The 21793-nt window shown below is 39.1% G+C and overlaps 1 protein-coding gene across 2 annotated transcripts in view; it reads left to right on the top strand.

Moving 5' to 3' along the window:
• The first annotated feature begins 102 nt into the window (after nucleotides 1-102).
• The window catches only part of CDADC1 (cytidine and dCMP deaminase domain containing 1), a 47125-nt gene continuing 25434 nt past the window's right edge, over nucleotides 103-21793 (top strand). The window contains exons 1-4 of one of the 2 annotated variants that reach the window (XR_006712049.1): nucleotides 103-306; nucleotides 1085-1185; nucleotides 7745-7819; nucleotides 20235-20412. Coding sequence is in view for 1 of the 2 variants with exons in the window: in XM_045475790.1 (XP_045331746.1) it covers nucleotides 225-306; nucleotides 1085-1185; nucleotides 7745-7819; nucleotides 20235-20412 (436 nt within the window). In the remaining variant the exon portion in view is untranslated. The remainder of the gene's footprint in view (nucleotides 307-1084; nucleotides 1186-7744; nucleotides 7820-20234; nucleotides 20413-21793) is intronic. The other variant, XM_045475790.1, reaches the window with a different exon arrangement.

The following is a 21793-nucleotide window of genomic DNA, read 5'->3' as shown; positions in this document are numbered from 1 at the left end:
CCGGCAGCCCCTAGAGGGGCAGCCTCTCGTCACCGCGTCCACGCCTCGCTAACGCAACAGACAAGGCGCCCGGAAGTGGCGGCCAAGCTCTGACGTCAGCTGGCTGCGCCTAGTTGGCGGTTACCATACAGTTGCTGGGAGGAGGCTAGAGGTGGAGCCGCTGGGGCCAAGATCATGCCGGACAGCGAGAGGTATTCTGGGCAGCAGAGGCCGCTAGGCTTGGGATGAAAGAAGCAGGGCAGATGCAAAATCTGGAGAGCGCGGGGGCCGGGCGGTCAGTCAGCACCCAGACTGGCAGCATGACTGGTGAGTGCCCCGGACCCTGCTGCTGCCACCCCAGCCTTCGCTCTGCCCTGAGCCTCTGCCTCCGACTAACTCCGCTTTCCCTGCCTGCCCCTCTTCGCCTGAGCTTCTGCCCCGGGACGTCTCATTCCCACCCTAGGCGCTTTCTTGCCTCTGTCACAGGGGAACCAACCCCTGGCCCGGCAGCACCCGCTTTTGAAGTCGCACTCACAGCCCAGCTCTCCCCCCCCCCCCCCGCCCCTTTTCCTTCTGCTTTTCCTTTTCCTTTTCCTTTTCCTTCTGCTTTTCCTTTTCCTCTCAGGACCTAGAGCTGGGATCGCGAGTATTGAGCTTGAAAATTCCGTGCTTTTGACTTATTTCCAAATTAACCACACGTGACGCTTTCCTGTATTTCAGTGCCTTGCCAGCAAAGGTCACCTCAACTGCCCTTTTTGCAACACCTCAATTTAAAGAAAAGCTTGCTCCACGTTGACATCAGATGCAAGGACTTCTCATAACTTCCTTTGGATTGTTCCCGTAGTTACTTGTATCAGTTGTGCCATTTTTACCCTTGACATGTGAGGGCCGGAGAAAGGGCCCAAGTTTGAAAAGTGCCAGAGGAGGTCGCTGAAAGTGAGGTTGTAGCCAGTCTCCTTGCCCTTGATTGTCTTGTCCGCCTATCCTTTTTTTCTGCCTCCTACTAATGCAGCTGAGTTAAGGCATTAGCACCCAAACGGCCTTGAGTATTAGTTCCTATTTTCATCATTAGTAAAATTTTAAAGTGTCTGCCTCTCTTTTGTAGGTCAAATACCAAGGCTTTCTAAAGTCAACCTTTTCACTCTGCTCAGTCTCTGGATGGAGCTCTTCCCAACAGTAAATACAGCCCAAAGACAAAAATCTCAGGTATATTTTGTTCCCATAGTTTTTCTCACTTAGAAAAGCAGTGGTCTAAGATTTGATTGTTTCAGTTTCTGTCACACTTAAAAACAAACTCAAAAACCTTAAAATTTGCAAAGTACTTTTGTGGTTTAGTGTGGTATTTGTAACTCATAGCTGTAATAGCTCATCTTTCTAATCTAAAAATAGAATTGTTAACCATCTCAGACTATGCCATGTTTATCAGGTATTAATGGTATTTATATGTTGGTTTGGACAATTAGATTACATAATTTATCATTCAGTTGTATACAGTTGATGTTTCATGTGAGTAGTTTTCCTCCTCTCCCACCAAACTAAATTACTTGAAGGTTGAAATCATGTCTTATTTTACCTTATTTTTCCATGTCTTATTTATACCCCTTTAGCATCTACTTTTGTAATAGGTGATCTGTGAGTGCCAATTGATTTCTTGTTCCTAAATAAGTCTCTTTTTTGGATCTCAAAGAGGTGATCAAAACAGATTAGGAATGTATTAAAAAGATAGTCCTAGAAGCCAGTGGATTTGAAGCACGTACATTCTACAGCTTTACTTTCTCCAGCCCTTGGGCAGCAAGGTGCTACTGTCTCATCATTTTCCTCTGTGCTTTGAGCGGCATGATGCTAGGTTCTCAATGTTTTAGGGGACCAAGGCCATATATGGAGTGTAGTATTAGGTTACTTAAGCATTTAAGACATTGTTTGAAAAAGAGGAAAGGGGGAAAATTACCCCATGGCTTCTTACCATTCTGACAACATCGCTTTTATTTTTTTTTTTTTATTTTTATTTTTTTAAATTTTTTTTTTTTTTCAACGTTTTATTCATTTTTGGGACAGAGAGAGAGACAGAGCATGAACGGGGGAGGGGCAGAGAGAGAGGGAGACACAGAATCGGAAACAGGCTCCAGGCTCTGAGCCATCAGCCCAGAGCCTGACGCGGGGCTCGAACCCACGGACCGCGAGATCGTGACCTGGCTGAAGTCGGACGCTTAACCGACTGCGCCACCCAGGCGCCCCATGACAACATCGCTTTTAATATTTTGGTACTTTCCTTCCATCTTTTTTTAAGCACAGGATTTGTGCTTTTCTTCTCTTGCAAAATTGTACTTGTATTCTGCATCCGTTTATGGAAGTTTCCAACTTGTCAGTAATTGTGCTGAAAGGTTGTTTCACATATTCCACAAAAATGATTTTTTATAAATCCTTAAATTCCCACAGTACTCTTACAAGGTCATTCATAACCATCTCTTTTTCGTTTTCTTTTTGATGTCTTCATTATGGTGGATATGGCTATGTGCTTGCCACTGGATATACAAAAAGAAAAGATTTGGTTCTTATTTTCTAACGGAGACTAAAATTAAGCATTTAAACAATTAAGATGCAATTGGATGGCAGAGTCAAGTACCAAGTATAAGCAGAGATGCTACCACGACTGAAGACTGCAGGCCAGGTGCTACATGGGGAAGTGAGGGAAAGATGCACTGGGAAGGCTGCATTTGCACTGAGACATGAAGAATGAGTAGGTATTTGCCAAGCCAAGGGACTCCATATGGAAACATCTGGAGGGTAAGAGAATTTGTGGTCCTCACGGAGGAGGAGGAGGAGTTAGGTGGAGGGAAGAGACTAAAGATGAACTTGGAAACGTATACAGGAATCAGCTAATAAAAAATATTGTATGCCTTCCAAGGGAGTTTAGATTTTATAAGTAGGGACCACATTGAAGAATTTTAACAGGGAATTAAGGAATTAACTTATTGACAATTAGAACTTTATCTTTTTAAAGCACTTACAGGTTCACAGCAAAGTTTCCGGGAAAGTATACAAATTTCCTGTGTACTCGCTGTCCCCCTATCCCCACGTGATATCCACCATTAACCACATCCTCTCTAGAGTGGTTCATTTGCTGCAGTTGATGACCCTACTACATTGACACACCCTGATCACCCAAAGTCTACATTTTACTTTATAGTTCATTCTTGGTGGTGTATCTTCTGTGGGTTTGGACAAATGTATAATGCATGTAACCATCATTATGGTATCATACAGAATATTTTCATTTCCCTAAAAATTCTCTGTGCTTCACCTATTTATCTTTCCTCCACCCCCAACCCTGGCAAACCACTGATTTTTTTTTTTTTTTTAAGTGTCTCCATAATTTTGCTTTTCCCAGAACATCATATAGCTGGAATCATATATTAGTATGTAGCCTTTTCGGATTGATTTCTTTCACTCAGCAATATGCATTTAAGGTTCCCACATGTCCTTTTCATGGTTTGATCACTTCCTTCTTTTTAGCGCTGAGTAAGATCCATTGTCTGGATGTACACACTTTATTTATCCATTTACCTGCTGAAGGAGATCTTGGTTGCTTCCAAGTTATTATGAATGAAGCTGCTATAAATATCTGTATGCAAATTTTTGTGTGGACATAAGTTTTCACTTCCTTTGGGTAAATACCAAGGAGCATGATTGCTGGATTGTATGATAAAGAGTGTATTTAGTTTTGTCAGAAACTACCAAACTGTCTTCCAAAGTAGCTGTACCATTTTGCATTCTCACCAGCAATGAATGAGGTTTCTGTTGCTTCACATCCTCTCCAGTATTTGGTGTTGTCTGTGTTCTGGATTTGGGGCATTCCAAGAAGCAGGTAGTGGTATCTCGTTTTAATTTGCATTTCTCTCATGACATGTGATGTGGAGCATTTTTTCATATGCTTATTTGTCGTCTGTATATTTTTTTCGGTGAGGTGTCTGTTAAGGTCTTTGGCTCATATTTTAGTCCGGTTGTTTTCTTATTGTTAAGTTTTAAGAGTTCTTTGTTATTTTGGATAAGTGTCTTATATCAGATGTGTCTTTTGCAAATATTTTCTCCCAGTCTGTGGTTTCTCTTCTCATTCTCTTGACAATGTCTTTCATAGAGGAGAAGTTTTTCCTTTTAATAAAGTCCAGTTTATCACTGATTTCTTTCATGGAGCATGCCTTTGTGCATCCAAAATGTCATCGCCATACCCAATGTCATCTAGGTTTTCTCCTATGTTATTTATTGGAGTTTTATAGTTTTGTGTTTTACATTTGGGTCTATGATCCATTTTGAGTTGATTTTTGTGAGGGTATAAAGTCTGTATGTATACCGGTATTTACTCTTCCTGATAAGATGGTATCTCTTGGAGTAGTTTTCTCTTCCAATTCCTATGTGAAATGTTAACATTATTAAAACTGTTATGCATTGTTACTCCCTATTTCTTTTTCTTTTTTTTTTTTTTTAATTTTTTAAATGTTCATTTATTTTTGAGAGAGAGAGAGAGAGAGACCAAGCACAAACGGGGGGGAGGCAGAGAGAGAGAGAGAGAGGGAGACACAGAATCCCAAGCAGGCTCCAGGCTCTGAGCTGTCAGCACCGAGCCCGACGTGGGGCTCAAACTCACCAACCGTGACATCATGACCTGAGCCGAAGTCGGATGCTTAATAGACTGAGCCACCCAAGTGCCCCACTCCCTATTTCTTAATCACTCCCTGAACCCTCAGCCTGGCTCCACATATTATTAATGGCTTTGATTTCTCATTTCATTCTGGATCTGGACCCAGCCTTTTTCACTTAACATAGGAAAATGCTTATGCTGTAATACTATTATAAACATTGAAACAGCAACTTAGTCTAATAGTTTAGAAATAGCTAGTGGTTTTGTAGTTAGCCTAGCTGGGTTCACATCTGAGCTCCATTTCTTACTAGTTGTGTAATCTTGAGTAAGTAACTTTACCTCTCTCAACTTCCTCATCTGTAAAGTAGGATGTAGCTGGTACATACCATATGGGGCTTTTATGAAAAGTGGTTGAATTAGTATTTATAAAGCTCTTAGATAGTGACTGGCACATACCATGTGCCATATGTGTTTGCCATTATGTTTTTAATGTTTGCATAACAATCCATTGTATTGATGTACCATGTGTATTCCCTTACTACTGGACATTTAGATTGTCATTTATTTTTACCAGCTTCAGTATATTTTAACTTACAACCCCTTCTTTTTTTTCTTTTAAATTTTTTAAAGGTATTTGGTTTTTTTTTTTTTTTTTTAATATTTGTTTATTTTTGAGAAAGAGACAGAGTGCAAGCAGGGGAGGGGCAGAGAGAGAGGGAGACACAGAATCTGAAGCAGGCTCCAGGCTCTGAGCTGTCAGCACAGAGCCCAGCGTGGGGCTTGAACTCATGGATGGACCGTGAGATCATGACCTGAGCTGAAGTTAGATGCTTAACCAACTGAGCCACCCAGGTGCCCTAACTTACAACCACTTCTAAATACGACTATATCTGAGATTTTCTGTGTTGCCAAACATTTACACTGTATGGATGTTCCTTGAGGATTGTTCAGCCAAGTATACATTTTTACATTTTATGCCTTAAGACCTAAGAAGTTTTAAGAATCCAGCCCAAAACTAGATAAATGAGTGGGAGAGAAACTACTTGTTTATGAGACTTCTTGGGAAAAGCACATTTTTTTAAATGTTTTTATTTATTTTTGAGACAGAGAGAGACAGAGCATGAACAGGGGAGGGGCAGAGAGAGAGGGAGACACAGAATCTGAAGCAGGCTTCAGGCTCTGAGCTGTCAAGGGAAAAGCACATTTAATTAAAACTTTTAGACTAGAAATCAGCACTATTGAAAATGGCTGTTGTTTTAAAATAATAATTTCTCCTATTGGTTTGGCTTTTCATTTTAGTTAAGTTAAACATACCTAATTTCCTGAATATTACTTTAGTATAAGAATTAGAGTAACTGCATTATTGCTTCATTTTTCTCTACACATCATATATTATCCCTGTCTTCCAACTCTTCCCGTTGTGTACTCACTGTACTTTTCCAGAACAGTAGCAGATAGCATCATGGTTAAGACGGTGGATGTAGGGCTCAGATCCTGGCTCTCCCATTTATTAGCTGTGTGACCTTGGTCTAATTATTTAATCTCTCTCAGCCACAATTTCCTCATTTGTAAAATTGGAACAATATAGGAGCAACTCTGTAAAGTGAGGATTAAAAGAGATAATTTCGAGCTTGCTACTTGGGAAACACTCACTGTTAGGTATTGTTATTGTTATCATTCACGTAATCTAATCACCATCACCACTGCTACCATCCACACCCCCCCCATTTCACTACCAACATCATCACTTTCTCCACTTCCTGTTCTGCTGGAATAGAAACCTTATTCCCAGGATGTGGCTTTTCTTATACATTTCTTAGAGGTTATTCCTTTCCTAGCATCCAGCCTTTGTTTTTTAAGACTAAGAGGTTAACATTCACCAAGTTTGCCATTCGCACTTTCAAACTTTCTCTAGTTTATTACGTATCCCACCTATTTCGGGGCTCACAGAATTCTGCTGTATCACTCTGTCTTAATTATCTACTCACTTCATAGTCACTTTCCTGTGTCATAAGCTCTGTCAGGGCTACATCCTAAGCAGCTAGGTCTGTGGCTAGCACAGAGCAAGGATTCAATAAATATTTGTTGAATTAATAAATGAAGAAGGAGTTTGGTCCCTGGCTCAAAACTTTCTACTTCAAGTTTTACTTGTGGACATCCTTATGTTAGTGTCCTATTGCTTCTATAACAAATTACCACAAAGTTGGTGGCTTAACACACATAGTTATCTTACAGTTGTGGAAGTCAGAATCCTGAAATGGGCCTCACTAGGCTAAAATCAAAGTGTCAGCAGGGCTGTTTTCCTTCTGGAGGCTCTGGGAAGAATCCCTTTCCTTGCCTTTTCCAGCTTCTAGAGGCTGCCCACATGTCTTGGACCATGAACCTCTTCCTCCGTCTTTAAAGCCAGCACTGGCAGGCTGAGTCTTTCTCATGTTGCATCACACTGGCACTAACTCTCTTGCTTCTCTCTTTCACTTGTAAGGATGCTTGTAATTACATTGGGCCCACCAGATAATCCTGCATCTCAAGGTCAGATGATTAGCAGCCTTAATTCCATCTACAGTCTTGCCATGGTCATGTAATGGAGTCACAGTCTCCAGAGATTGGGACAGGCACGTCTTTGGGGGACCATTATTCTGCCTACCACAATCCATATCTAATACCTTTACTGTGTAGTTTCTTATCTTCCCAATTCCAATTAGTTTATTTCTTCTTTTTTTTTTTTGTTTTTTTGTTTTTTTGTTTTTTTGGCATCCTTGGGTGGGCATGAACCAGTTAATTTACTTCTATTGCCCTTTAGTCCTTCTTAGCCATGGCCACACTCTGGACTATTCCTCAAAACTGTCCCAACTCTGAAATCTTAAACTACAGAATTTTATTTTCTGACCATAACTTTCAATCTTTCTGTATTTTAGAAAAGTATGTAGGGGCCTGATTGTAAAGGCCTTACTTACTAGATAAGTAGTCTGAACTTGAACCCGAGCAATGTGTGAAGTCAGTGCAGACTTTCATCAGGAAAAAAAGTGAATGATCCGAAGCCAAGAAAAACAACCTTCAAATAAGAAATACTGAGTTAATTCTGTGTTTTGTATACTAATCTTTTTTCTCCCTTAATCTGCTTTTAATTAGGAAAAGGAAGAGGGAAAGCATGGACCCTTAGGAGATAATGAGGAGGTGGCCAGAATATCTACTGATAAAAAACAGGTGAATTTTTATGATTTGTTAAAAAGACATGTGTTTGTAATAACAAAGCAAAAAGAATGGTATAAAGTAGAATAGAAGTCCCTCTTATACTCAGGTTTCCCATTCCCACTTCCAAGGCAGGTTCTTATATATACCCTTCTAAAAGTTTTCTGTGCATTTACAAGACTATACATGTCTCTCCTGTAAATAACAAAACCAAACAAACACAAATAATTATAGGTTATTCTATAATATGCTCCTACATCTTTCTTTTTTATTTTAATCTTCACACTTAACTCTTGATACATTTCCATATTAGTTTATATAAATGTACTGAGAAACATTCTTATCTGGTTCTCTCGTACTCCAACACATCTTGCTGGTTTAAAGAACACAAGGCCTCTTACACAACGCAAGGCCCTAATTACTATTGACTTAGACCATTTCTCAGAGTTGTGTTTGCAGCAAGCAACCTTGAGAGTTGAGGTAATGTCTCCCTCTGGGACAGAGAGGAGATTTGCTTGCTGTCTGTGATAAAACAACAGAATCCCAGGGTTGGTGTTCTTTTCCTATCACACAACCCATCTGGGTTTCCTGTCCAGAAATCCATCTGGGCCCATCTGCATGGCCCCTATGGGACTTGTGGGCAAGGGAACCATCACAGACACTGTGCTCATTCTGCTTGTGTGCTGTGAATGACCCAGGAGTTTTCATGTCTTCTGCCAGCATCCATGAAAAGCAGCAGGCTGATATACTAGCTCATAAGAAGGGTAAAATGAAAGCCCAGAGCTGGTAAGATGAACTTTGTTCTTTTTAATATTGCATAGTATTTCCTTCTTATTTTAATCTTCTGAGTTTTCCAAAGAGATTTTAATTTATTGGGTGTCTAGAAGAGACAAAACACATATATTTTGGGAAAAGTTACCTTGATGACTCTAATATACATTCCTGGAGATTTCCTGATTAGTTTTGAGAGTGAGTCTCTAAAGTGACTTGACTCTTCCTGTCCAACAAGAATATAGAAATAATTTGTCTTTGAATATTTAGATACTTTTAATTATAAGAAAGACAAAGGTAAAAAAAAAAAAAAAGTGACTCACCATTTAATATACTAGATTGTTTACCAAAACAGACTGTCCTCTTTTTTTTTTTTTTTAATTTTTTTTTTTTTCAACGTTTTATTTTATTTTTGGGACAGAGAGAGACAGAGCATGAACGGGGGAGGGGCAGAGAGAGAGGGAGACACAGAATCGGAAACAGGCTCCAGGCTCTGAGCCATCAGCCCAGAGCCCGACGCGGGGCTCGAACTCACAGACCGCGAGATCGTGACCTGGCTGAAGTCGGATGCTTAACCGACTGCGCCACCCAGGCGCCCCCAGACTGTCCTCTTTTGCTTACGTTTTTTTTAAGTGTTTTTTGTTTGTTTGTTTTTGTTTTGTTTTGTTTTGTTGAGAGAGAGAGAGAGAGCTCACAAGGGAGGGAGGGGTGGAGAGAGAGGGAGACAGAGGATCCGAAGTGGGCTCTGCGCCGGATGGGGGTTTGAACTCCTGAGATCATGACCTGCGTTGAAGTCAGACACTTAACCGACTGAGCCAGCCAGGTGTTCCTCTTTCGCTTATGTTTCATGTAAAAACTCTGTGACTAAAATTACGTAGATGACTTGCCAAGACGTCAGTGAAGTGAAGCAGTTCAGATCCGGAACAGTGATCCACTGAAAAGATTTAGTCCTCTGGGAGTTACAGGAAATGGAAGTGCAAAATGAAATGCAGCTTAGGCTTTTATTTGCTTTAAGTTTGGATTGGAAAAGCCTTTGTCTCAAACTTGATATTTTGGCCTTAGCTGGAAACAAAATGAAAAATAAAAGAGATTTTCTGAGGTGAAAACTCGACTCTAGACAAAAAGAGTGATAAACTTAGCCTAAAAGATTATTCTAATAATAAATTGATGAGTACACTTCCAACTTATTACTATACGTTGTTTTTTTTTTTTTTTTAAGTCTTTTTTGGTCAGGGTGTCTGGCTTTATTTCTGTCTGCTTAACTAAGAAAATCTAAATCTAAAATCATCTAATGGCAACCATTTCCATTTGTCACAGTTGGTTCAGTATAATAAAATGAGCTCTAGCATCCTGAGATCTTTTGATAAGGGCTTAGCAGTTCTTTTCCGAAGTTAAACTCACTGGAAGTATTCAGAAGCAGATACTAACATATACTTTGTATTTAGAGGACATAAAACTATGAAGAAATTTGGGGATGGGAAGGGGAAAGAGCTCATAAATTCAAGATAAATGTAAAGCTTATTTTAAAAGCCAATATAGATCTTTCATGTTTTAGATATATTTTTGGAAATATATTTTGTAAAAGAAAGAGTTTTGTATTCCTTCTAAGTGTCCTTACAGTTTAGGAAATGGTCGTTTAGCCCAGAAAGAGAATTCTATAAAACTTTCTCTATTCTTTCCTTTTTAGGCATTTCACAGAATATCATTCTCCATAGTTGCAGACATTTATACTCATAGCTGAACCTGAAACTTGACTGTTAATATAGCAGTGTTCTAAGATGTTTAAAGTAATTTCAAATGTGTCCTGTTGGGGATAACTGTAGAGTAAAATCCCTTTGAAAGGAAGTAGGGAATAATGAGTACCCTATTCTCAGTCTAAATTCCCCTCATGTTGTAACAATCTGTCCCAAAGCCAACATTCAGGTTAACATTCTATACCTCAGAGACCTTTCCTGTGAAAATGGCATAAAACTATTTTGTGCCTTACATTGAACTGATTTTTAACTTAGTCTGTTTTATCTGATATTATCATTGTTACACCAGCTTTTTTGATTAGTATCAGTGTAAATTAGGACACTTTAGCTTTAATTTCATACCTCTTTAGAATCCCAGCCCATCCCCAGCCTCCAGGGCTTAAAAGCAGAGTCAGCTTTTAAGCTATGGGTAGGATACTGCTGAGGTAGCTCAGGCTTCCGGCTTTGAGTTCTCTCTTCCTTTGTAACACCTCAGGGTGAGTCTTTCTTCCTTTTGAACTTGACTGTACACTTAAAACCTTATTTTTTTAATTGTAAATAATCTATATATTTGTAGGAGGTGGGACCTAACCACATTAGTCTAGACTGCCATAGTGCTAAAAATGGGTAGAGCCAGTTTTTAGAAAGAAGTTGAGAATTCTCTTTATTTAGTCAGTATTTTAACTGACTTAACTTTTAACAGTTAAGATGACCTCTGCTTTAGTTCTGCCTTTTACCACCTGTGGATCTTTTAGAAAGTCACATAATTTCTCTGGGCTTCACTTATCCATGTATAGAATCATAGGGTTTTCTAAATTTTTCCTTATTACCATGTAGAAGCTTAGTACTAAGTAGTTATGGACTAGGTGGTATAAGAAGCAAGCAAATTGACTTGGCTCTTGCCCTTTACTAGGTTAAAGTGTATTTATTTTTCAGTAGGACAAATTAATGATAATTAAATCCTTCATTGTTTGGTTAAGAAAGCCTAGATTTAGAAAATTTCTGGTATAAAGCTAACATTCAGAAAAGTTTTTTGGACCTAATGAGAAATGTGCTTTTGTTCAAACTGTGTCCAGATAAAGAACTAAACAAAACTTTGAGTTTATTAATAAATCAAGTATACTATATGATATGATTATTACATATGTTAAAAACCAAAATTCAACTGAGAAAATGTAAAGGTCTAGTTGTTTTATTCAATGATTCATGAATTGGGCAGCATGTCATATAATAGAGAGGAGCTCTGCAGAGCTGTAAAAATAGGAGACTTCTACAGGCAGAAGGGGCGAGAAAAGGAAGTTGCTAGCAAAAAGTAGATTGTTTCAGCCAAGGTCACATTCTTTTGGGGGACTACAGGAATCTACCAGGTGGATTTCCTCACTAACTGACCAGGAAATTCCAGTCTGGCGAAAATGCAATTGGGTTAGGCATTAGGTGACAGTCTGGTGATGTGGACTTGGCACAAGTGACTCCCATTTGGGGCCTGTTGTCTCTTGCTCGACTCCACCTGAGAGATGTGATCAAAACTTAAGGCATTAGTGCCACCCCTAGCTATTGCTCTGAGATTCTTGCAGTTTTGCTGATCCTCTGTGTGGTATTCACACACCATGGGTTCTGTTTTTGTTTTTGGTGGGGTTTTTTGCTGAATCTTTGTGGTATTCACAGATCATGACTTTGGGTTCACATGTTTAAAGTCAGTTATTGTCTTCATTTCTTTTCTGATATTCTGGTCTGAAGGAGATGATTTGTTTGGTGGTTAGCGGCTGTGAGCACACATTGAAAGCTGTATTTGAGAGAATACAGTGTGCCAGAGAGACTACTATGATTATAGGCAGGGTAATCCCCCAAATCTGGAGTGTTTTTGGAGCTGTGCTTCCCCAGCACCCAAATCAACCAAAAATAAATAAGTTAAAGGAGTGTTGAGGGAGATACTTTCTTTTCTTTTTTAATTAAAAAATTTTTTTTCAAGTTTATTTTTTTACTTTGAAAGAGAAAGAGAGAGAGTAGGGGAGAGGCAAAGAGAGAGAGAAGAGAGAGAATCCCAAGCAGGTTCCATGCTGTCAGCACAGAGCCCAATGCAGGGCTTGAACTCACAAACCATGAGATCATGACCTGAGCCAAAATCAAGAGTCAGACGCTTAACCGATTGACCCACCCAGGCACCCTGCAAGGATACACTTTCTTAAGCCAAGTGGCTTGTTCAGTGGTTTTATGCAGCTGAGTTTCAACTTCCTCAGAAGTGTTAAGTGCCATAAGTAGCGTTGTTCACAGCACAGATACCTCCTTGTTCAGCCAAAAGATAATTAAGGGCAATCCTGTTTCCAAGAACGACTTTAGTCAGAAGGTCTAAGGATTTTTTTGGGTAGCTATTTTTTTTAGCAACAGATTCTGTAATACTTTAAAGAGTTAAGGAGATTCCTTATCACAGCCTCATTTGTACTCCTAACCAGGGAAGTGGATCTGCCAAAGGGAGCTAATTTTGACTCACATGTGCTTCCTGGTAATTCCTGTTTGAGTCTGAAAGGTTTGAACCTGAAAGGTGAGCCATGGAGGCCAATGCAATTTAAGGGTATGTAGAGTGTACAGGCAGCATCAGGGCAAGTCCACAGTCATTTGGAAGTTGGACTAACCCCTTTGTAATGGCCTGAGATATCTTTCAAGGCCCAAGCAAGGCAAAACGTGGACAAAAGAATCATAAAGACCTCATCTGTAAGAATTAGGTAAAAGGAGAATCACACGGGAGGAGGAATAAAAAGAAATGTTTTGGATCTGATGTCTTGGGAGAAGGCAGTATACCTCAATGTTGGCTCCTTCTCTTCCTAGTGAATTTGATTTTGATGTCTTCAGCTTTGCACAGGACCATATGTCAGGTGCAGCCTTCTTCAGCTGTGACATATGTACCCAGGGGTCAAGTCCCTGATGTTTGGTTGCCATCTGGAGAGTGAGGAGGACCTAGTATAGTCTCTTCTAAGGAGATTCAAGGGCAGTCTTTGTTCTTAGTAATTCCAAATCAGAAGCATGGGAGAAAATTGGGAATGTTATTTTGGAGAGTCATAGCCGGATATTTGAGGTAACTAGAATCGGGATCTAGTCCAGTTTACAGGTATAGAACAAAACCTCAAAGACTAAAGGATTAGAATCTAATACAGACAAAGGTGCAAACATACTTTTTCTCTCTACTATTACTCCCATATTTTAAAAGATAATTACAGTAAAATTAATTTGTTTTCATTAAACATGGCCTTATTTACATAAGTACAGCAAAAATAGTGATTGACCATATAAGCTCTTTTTTCATATGGCTTTGCAGAAACTTCTCATAAGGAATCTCAGATTGAGCTCTTAAAAACCTCTGAGGCCAGGAAACTAAGTCAAGGACTTGCCATCAGATTTTATCTACAGTATCTATAGTTTGGGTGAATTTCTCTTTCCTCAGGTCCCCTAAAATATCCTGAAGTTCTCAGGCCTGCCAAGAAATAACCTTCCTTACTTACCTGTTAAGACAGCTGGGAACTCTTTAAGCAAGGTACCAGGCTGGTCTTTCCAAGTAGTTCCTTAAAGCTGTCTGGTCATATTTGAGTCTATATTCAGTCTATACTGTCTAATCTTTCCGATTGTGTTATAAGGAGACCAGATTCTCATTGAATTTATGCAAATAACTGACTAAATTGCCATGGAAAGAATACTTAAGTTTCCAAATTCTGGAGGGGTCAGATAAGGAGAAAAATGTTTCATCTTTGTATACAATGGTATACTATATCAAATTGCTTTAAGTCATACATAACTTAAAAGAAAGGTTTCCTTAAATTTGGAAAAACAGGACCAGCAATGCTTTAAACAAAAAGTCGTAAAAAAATTATAATTCTCCTTGTCAGTTCATTCAGTCCTATGTATTAACTACTTGTTCTGCTGGATTCCAGTTTTTCCATTAGTTCAAGAAATTTTTACCCAGTTCATTTTTATTTTATTTTTAACATCTTTTAAAAATTTTTAATGTTTATTTATTTTTGAGAGACAGGGGAGGGGCAAAGGGAGAGGGAGACACAGAATCCGAACCAGGCTCCAGGCTCTGAGCTGTCAGCACAGAACACGACGTGGGGCTCAAACCCACAAATCATGAGATCATGACCTGAGCTGAGGTCAGATGCTTAGCTGACTGAGCCACCCAGGCGCCCCTACCCAGTTCAGTTTTATGATCTTAAAGCTGTCAGAAACCTATGCTTGTCAAAGTGTTTCCATGAATCTCCTTGAAGATGAAGCTTTTCCAGGAACACTTTTGCAAAAGCTTCTGAGTAAAATAATAACTAATGTAAATGACAGAAGACTTAAAAATGCCTCCTTGTTAATGATCTGATGAGAGCTCATTACAGGGTTGTTGCAAAGAAATTTGGTTATTTCTGTGACCTACAACATTTTAAGATAAAACTGGAATTATGACTGATAAAGTTATACCAGGACATATCAGATGCCAGGAATTTTATACGGTTTGGGGAACACTTGTAACATATACCTGCACAAATACATTAAAAAGGCTTCGTGTTACTTCTCATTTGACAGTGCTTCCCATGAAATTCAGCATATCATGTAAGCCTAATTATCCTAGTTAGTTTAACATCTCTCTCTCTCTCTCTCTCTTTTTTTTTTAAATAAGGAGAACAATTCTTTTGTGATTTTCCAGGGACTTTCTGGAAAATCCCAGAGTTAATTCTAGGCCAAAAAAGACTTCATTTAGAATTTTATTTTTTTATTTTTATTTTATTTATTTTATTTTATTTTATTTTATTTTATTTTATTTTGGGGGGAGTTTGTCACAAATATCAAAAGGTTTTAAAACAGTCAAATCGGATCATAAGTCACTGTGAAACAACTCTTATTTACCTACTTTAACCACTGTGATAATTAAAGACTTTGAAGGTAAATATAGAAGTTAAATAGTTGTAAAAAAATTAGCTCTTTCAATAGCAAAGAATCAACTTTTTTTTAATTAATCAAAGACCTGGTAGAGACAACCGAAACATGGGAGATTATTATTTATTTATTTATTTAAAAAAAAAATTTTTTTTTGACGTTTATTTATTTTTGAGACAGAGAGAGAGCATGAATGGGGCAGGGGCAGACAGAGAGGGAGACACAGAATCGGAAGCAGGCTCCAGGCTCTGAGCTGTCAGCCCAGAGCCCGACGTGAGGCTCAAACTCACGGACTGCGAGATCTTGACCTGAGCTGAAGTCGACGCTTAACCGACTGAGCCCCCAGGCGCCCCGAGATTATTTTGATAAGACACAAAATCTTTGTTTTATGGGCAGATTACATAAAAGGTAAAGAAAAACTTTTTTACCATCTCTCATCAAGAGACCAATAGTCCAAGAAAACTTTATCCTTTTTACAAAAAGAAAACAAATTTTAATTTTGTACCAGTTTACTTTTGATATTAAAATATATTCATTTAAAAAAAAACTTGGGGTGCCTGGGTGGTTCAGTGCGTTGAGTGTCTAACTCTTTTTTTTTTTTTTTTTTTTTTTAACGTTTATTTATTTTTGAGACAGAGAGAGACAGAGCATGAACGGAGGAGGGTCAGAGAGAGGGAGACACAGAATCTAAAACAGGCTCCAGGCTCTGAGCTGTCAGCACAGAGCCCGACGGGGGGCTCGAACTCACGGACCGCAGATCACGACCTGAGCCGAAGTCGGCCGCTCAACCGACTGAGCCACCCAGGCGCCCAACTCTTAATCTCAGCTCAGATCTTGATCTCAGGGTCGTGAGTTCAAGCCCTTGGGCTCAGTGCTAGACATGAAGCCTACTTAAAAGAAATTTTTAAATTAAAAAATTAAAAAAAAAAACTTCATTAAACTTGTTCTAATCTTAGCCAGCTTGATCACACACAATATTCCTTTCCAAAGACTCCTTTTCTACAAATATTCTATAACCTTTTTGGTATCCCTTCAGATTTTGTTCTCCATCTTTCCTCTTTCCCATTCTGAAATAACTAGTCTCACTATAGGACAAAATTACTTGCTTTTCCCTCAACAAAAAATACATGTCCATTCCTCATGCCTTCTTTTACTGAAAACACACATCCCACTTTCCTTTGCACATGGAGATTTTTTTTTATTATTTCTAGTAGCTTTAATTAAATATATTAGAATTTTTAAACCCTTAAAGACCTTAATTTCTAATAAAAATAAAGAAGTAAACAATTGTGAACTATCTTTTACATTAACATTCTGTGGCTTGGCAAATTTATAAGTACTTTTCATAATTTCTAAAAACGTAGACCTTCTCATAGTAAATTTTTCAGTGTGACACAAAACGTGTTTACTAACAAACCCCCCAAATCTGTAGTTCCTCTATAAAAGGAAACTAATAAGTAGATAAACCTATGTCTAGTAATGAATGTTCCAGTGTTTTATGTTATTTGGAAATAATCTAGATATTCAATGACTATCCATCGTTTAATTTAACTTAGCAAAACTTCAAGGTTTCAGGTTACCGAAAAGATTTGGGGAAACTATTTAAAAAGTTTACCCAAAAACTTTCATCTCACTTACATCTATTTAGTTCACTTCTTTTGAGCAATTATTTTTGGATTGCTTAGGAAAATTTCATCATTCCAAGTTATTTTTCTACCTGACAGATTTTGTAACAGAGTTGACATGAAATTATTTGACTAGTATAAGCAGGCTAAATGAAGTTGTATGACTGCTTTATATTCAGTGTTGAGAACTCTAAAGACATGTCTATGTTAATTAAACCAACAAGCTTAAATAAGCCTTAATACTGAATGTTTTCCCAGATCATATGAACCTGAAAAGCATTTGGGTTTAGTTTTCTATTATATTTTGGAGAATTTTGTGAATAATCGATATAAATGTTTAATTTTCTTTAAGCCAGTTAAATAGAGCTCTTTTACAAATTAATTTTGTCAGTACTATCCAGAGGTAGAAAATACCACACATCTACAATACATATACATAGATGTACTTAAATATATAGACCAATGCAAACAGAGACGTTATAGCTTTCATTTTAAGATTGTAGCCATGAGACAGGTATGGTAATGCAAAACTCACTAGCTTATAAAAGAACAGTTGGAATAAATTTACCTATTCAGATGGCTGAATCTTTTTCTGTAATATTTGGGGAGATGACATTGAAGATTTGTATTTGACCTTGACAAGCAATTTTATGAAAGCTGTCAACTAGATTTTGGGCAAGGGACCTTCTATGGCAGTTTGTATTGATAAAAAGCCTCCCTCACCCCGCTTTTTTTCTTCAGTCTTAGGAAGTGGGGATGGTTTAGATCAGAGTTCCTGGGGAAAACCCGGTAAAACATGTACATGTCAAAGACACAGGGAAAGAACATAAGTTCCTCCAAAACTACTTACAAGCTTTTGAGATAAATGCAGGAGATTTGGGGACTGGTAAAAAGGGTAGGTGGACTTTGAATTGATTTTAGAGACCACAGGACTAGCTACTTAAAAACATCCTTTTAAATACCTTGTCAGTTTTTAGCTGAGACAAACAGTAAATATTCCTAGCAGTTTTAAATAACTGCTTGGACTCCAGGAGCATCCCCAAAGAGGGTGCAAAAGATCTTATTTTCTCATACTAGTTACTGTGGACAGAGATCCAGGAGAACAGACTCTGGTAAGAGTTCTCACACCGAGGCAGCTTCTGCCAGTTTTTCCTAGGATACATCTGCAGGCTCCTAGTGGAGTGTGAAGTAGGGTGTAGCTTTGGTATCTTCCAAAATTTGGCAAGGTTTTCCAGTAATTTTTTTTTTTTTAATTTTTTTTTTCAACGTTTATTTATTTTTGGGACAGAGAGAGACAGAGCATGAACGGGGGAGGGGCAGAGAGAGAGGGAGACACAGAATCGGAAACAGGCTCCAGGCTCCAAGCCATCAGCCCAGAGCCTGACGCGGGGCTCGAACTCACGGACCGCGAGATCGTGACCTGGCTGAAGTCGGACGCTTAACCGACTGCGCCACCCAGGCACCCTGGTTTTCCAGTAATTTTAACTTCACTTTCCCTTGGCTGTTTAAGGGAATAAGGTAGCAATTTACCTGACACTCCCTCAGAGTCGTGTCACTTCTCCTTCAAGCGTAGAGACAAGGGTGTGTGTAAGCCACCAAGTTGGTGGACTTTTGTTTATGGTCCTGCAGTCTTCTCCGAGTGGAAAGATGACTCAGGATTACTGAAGTGAGTACTCAAATAAGGGAGGATAGAGGGGAACGGCAGGAGTTACCTCAGTCTTACAGTCTTATTTTATGTACCTTTTGTGTTTTTAATTTTTCATGAGCCTTTTGCAACAAATCTTTCAATGAAGGTATTTTGGATTTTTGAAGCCTTTTGAAGGCTTCTGCATGCAGGTTAAAACAGGTGCTTACCATCCTGTTGGTTTGATTTAGGAACTCTTACTTTTTGAATGATCTTAACTAATTTGACCATTCCTCATAATGTCCATTGTGTTCTAGGTTGTAATTTACCTGAGGGCTTATAGCAGTTTGCTAGGACCCTACCCAAAAATGGAGTTGAACCCATATTTTCTGTCCAGCCATAGCTAGTGGTAAATGGGGTACAACCCACATTTCTGTCTGGCCATATTTTGGGGCCCCCAAACTGATGGTTACCAAGCCAACTTCTTAAGGACACGAAATAAGCTTAGTAAGATTTTGTCATTTTGTAAATGTTTATAGCTTCCAGGATTATAGTTTTTAGACTTAAAATAAGCAAGTGTGCCAGAAGGTGGTATGCTTTGGAATTTAAGGATCCCTTTCTCTCTTTTTCTTTTTTAAGCTAAGTGGGTTTCTCAGAGGCAGATTAATGCCTAAGAGGACATGCTGCTGGGTTGGGGATTGTGTGGTGTTTTACTTTGTGCCTAGTTGCACCAAAATTTGCTGAGGTTAGTGGGCGACCTAGTGTTAACGTAACAACTGTCTTATCCTACCGCAGGGATCTTAGAGTTAGGTGGTCAGCTAATAGCTTTTAAGTGCTGAACCATGTCTACCAACTTTGCAGCTTTTGGTCTCCAGGATTCCAATCAGCAATAGAGTTTATCAACACAAAATGAGACAGACATTTTCACCTTAATGCACCAGCAGGAACCAAAAGGTGTTCCCCCAACCTGGCCAAGAGACAGGCCAGTACACACCATGGCCAAATCTCAACCAATAGGGACCATAGCCTGGGATTCCACACAACAGGAAGCTATAGATTGAACCAGGAGTTCCCAGTGTGGACTCTGGGGGCTAATCAAGGGCTGGGATTTCCAGTTAAATGGGGAATTTTGGACTGGAAAGCTGATCAGATTAGGAGCTCAGTGCCAAGAGAGCAGAGCTCAGAACCAAGAGGAACTTACTGTGTGGCCCTTAGAAATGGCAAGAAGGACAGAGAACTCAAAGGGCTCGAGGGTATCACGTTTGTGTTTCTTGTTGTCCCCGAAGCCATTGTAAGTTTTCCTTTGGATCCAAATGCTCCCACCAAATCTGTTAAAAAAAAAAAAAAAAAAAAAAAAATTCAACTGCGTAAATTTAAAGATCTACTTGCTTTATTCAATGATTCATGAATTGGGCAGCATCCCATCGAGTAAGTAGAGAGGAAATCTGCAGAGCTGTGAAAATGGAAGACTTCTACAAGCAGAAGGGGTGGGAAAAAGAAGCTACTAGCAAAAAAAGTGGATTGTTTCAGTCAAGGTCACCTTTCTTTGGGGGACTGAGGGAGTCTACCAGGTGGATTTTCTCATTAGCTGACCAGGAAATTCAAGTCTGACCGGTTATTGTATTACTGGGAGAGGATGAAACTGCAATTAGGTATTAAGCCTCAGTCTGATGACATGGGGTTAGCACAAGTGACTCCATTTGGAGCCTGTTGTCTCTTTTTTAACACATGTTAAAACTAATACATTATTATTTTTTATCTTAATGTAGGTGAAGAGAACTGGCCTTGTGGTGGTGAAAAACACGAAAATTGTTGGTCTCCATTGTTCTAGTGAAGATTTACATGCTGGGAAAATTGCTCTTATAAAACATGGGTCAAGGCTGAAAAACTGTGATCTTTATTTTTCCAGAAAACCATGTTCTGCTTGTTTGAAAATGATTGTAAATGGTAAGTGTAGATAAGGCTTGGTTGGGGATTAATAGTATTTATCTAAGAATAATCAAGATAAATTGCTTTCACACCACTGAGATAATTTAGAACTATAAATACATATCAGAATACAGTTGGTACACTGTAAACAGTGTCAGAAAACATGAATCTGGTCTCTGCCCTGTTACTACCTAATTAGATGATTCTTCATGTGTTAGTAAACTAATGCTAGCTGCTATAACAAACACCAAAATTTCAGTGGCTTAATATACTAGACCTTTATCACCCATGTAATAGTCCAACATAGGTGCTGCTGAACAACAGGCAGGTTTTCTCCGTGTGGCTGATTCACGGGTGTTGGCATCTTCTGTCACATTGCTACTGTTGTCTTCTAGAGCCTTGAGTCCTCTGCATCCAGAGGCCGACTGAGACAGAGCATAGAGAAGGCATGCCTGCCCCCCCAAAACGCTGGCCTTTCTGTTCACATCCACTGTGGGCTCTGTAGTTCCTCGCTGAGCGGCTGTCTCCCAGTGATTGTTCTGTACTTCAGATGGAGAAGCACAGATGATTAATGTTTAACTATCTCTGCTACATCAGACCACTCACTAAAGCTCTTTATGCTTATGATTCTATTTTTTTTAAGTTTATTTATTTATTTTGAAAGAGAGAGAGAGAGAGAGAGAGAAAGAACGAGAGTGCATGCACACAAGCAGGGGAGGGACTGAGAGAAGAAGAAAGAGAATCCCAAGCAGGCTCTGTGCTCAGCATGGAGCTCGACACATGCCTCAATCCCATGAACCATGAGATCATGACCTGAGCCAGAATAACCAACTGAGCCACCCAGGTGCCCCTTATGATTCTATTTTGTAGCCAGGTAAGTATGCAGAGCATTCTCCCATTTAAAAAATATTATATCTTTTACATATTTTAACTGAGATATTTTAACTGAGAATATGAAATATATTTGGTTTTCATCCCATTCCTGGCGCAGAGCGACTAAAAGCCTTGGAATTTCTGGAGTAATGAGAGTGATAGAGGTGTCTTGTTATTCCTGACAAGCCCCCTTCAGACACACCTGACTTTGTTAGAGAAGTGGCTTTTGGGAAACTCCACTGATGGGGGCCCGGTTGCCAGGGGAGCTAACCAGGTGACTAGAGCGTTGGAAATCTCAACCTCACTCCTCAGACCTCTTCGGAAGGAAAGAGGGACTGGAGTCTGAGTTCAGTTACCAGTGTCAATAATTTAATCAGTTGTGCCTCTGTAATGAGGCCTCCTTAAAAACCCAAAAAGATGGGTTTGGAGAGCTTCTGGGGAGAAATAAAAGGGCTTACATAGTTATTAATCCTCTTCTTCAAGTTGCTGTTTGGGTTATTTGTGTTACAATTTAATGTAACACATC

Source organism: Leopardus geoffroyi, chromosome A1 (genome assembly GCF_018350155.1).
Source record: "Leopardus geoffroyi isolate Oge1 chromosome A1, O.geoffroyi_Oge1_pat1.0, whole genome shotgun sequence".
In the NCBI taxonomy this organism is placed as follows: domain Eukaryota; kingdom Metazoa; phylum Chordata; class Mammalia; order Carnivora; family Felidae; genus Leopardus; species Leopardus geoffroyi.
The sequence above is the reverse complement of the archived record's forward strand: the minus strand, read 5'-3'. Positions and strand labels throughout refer to the sequence as shown.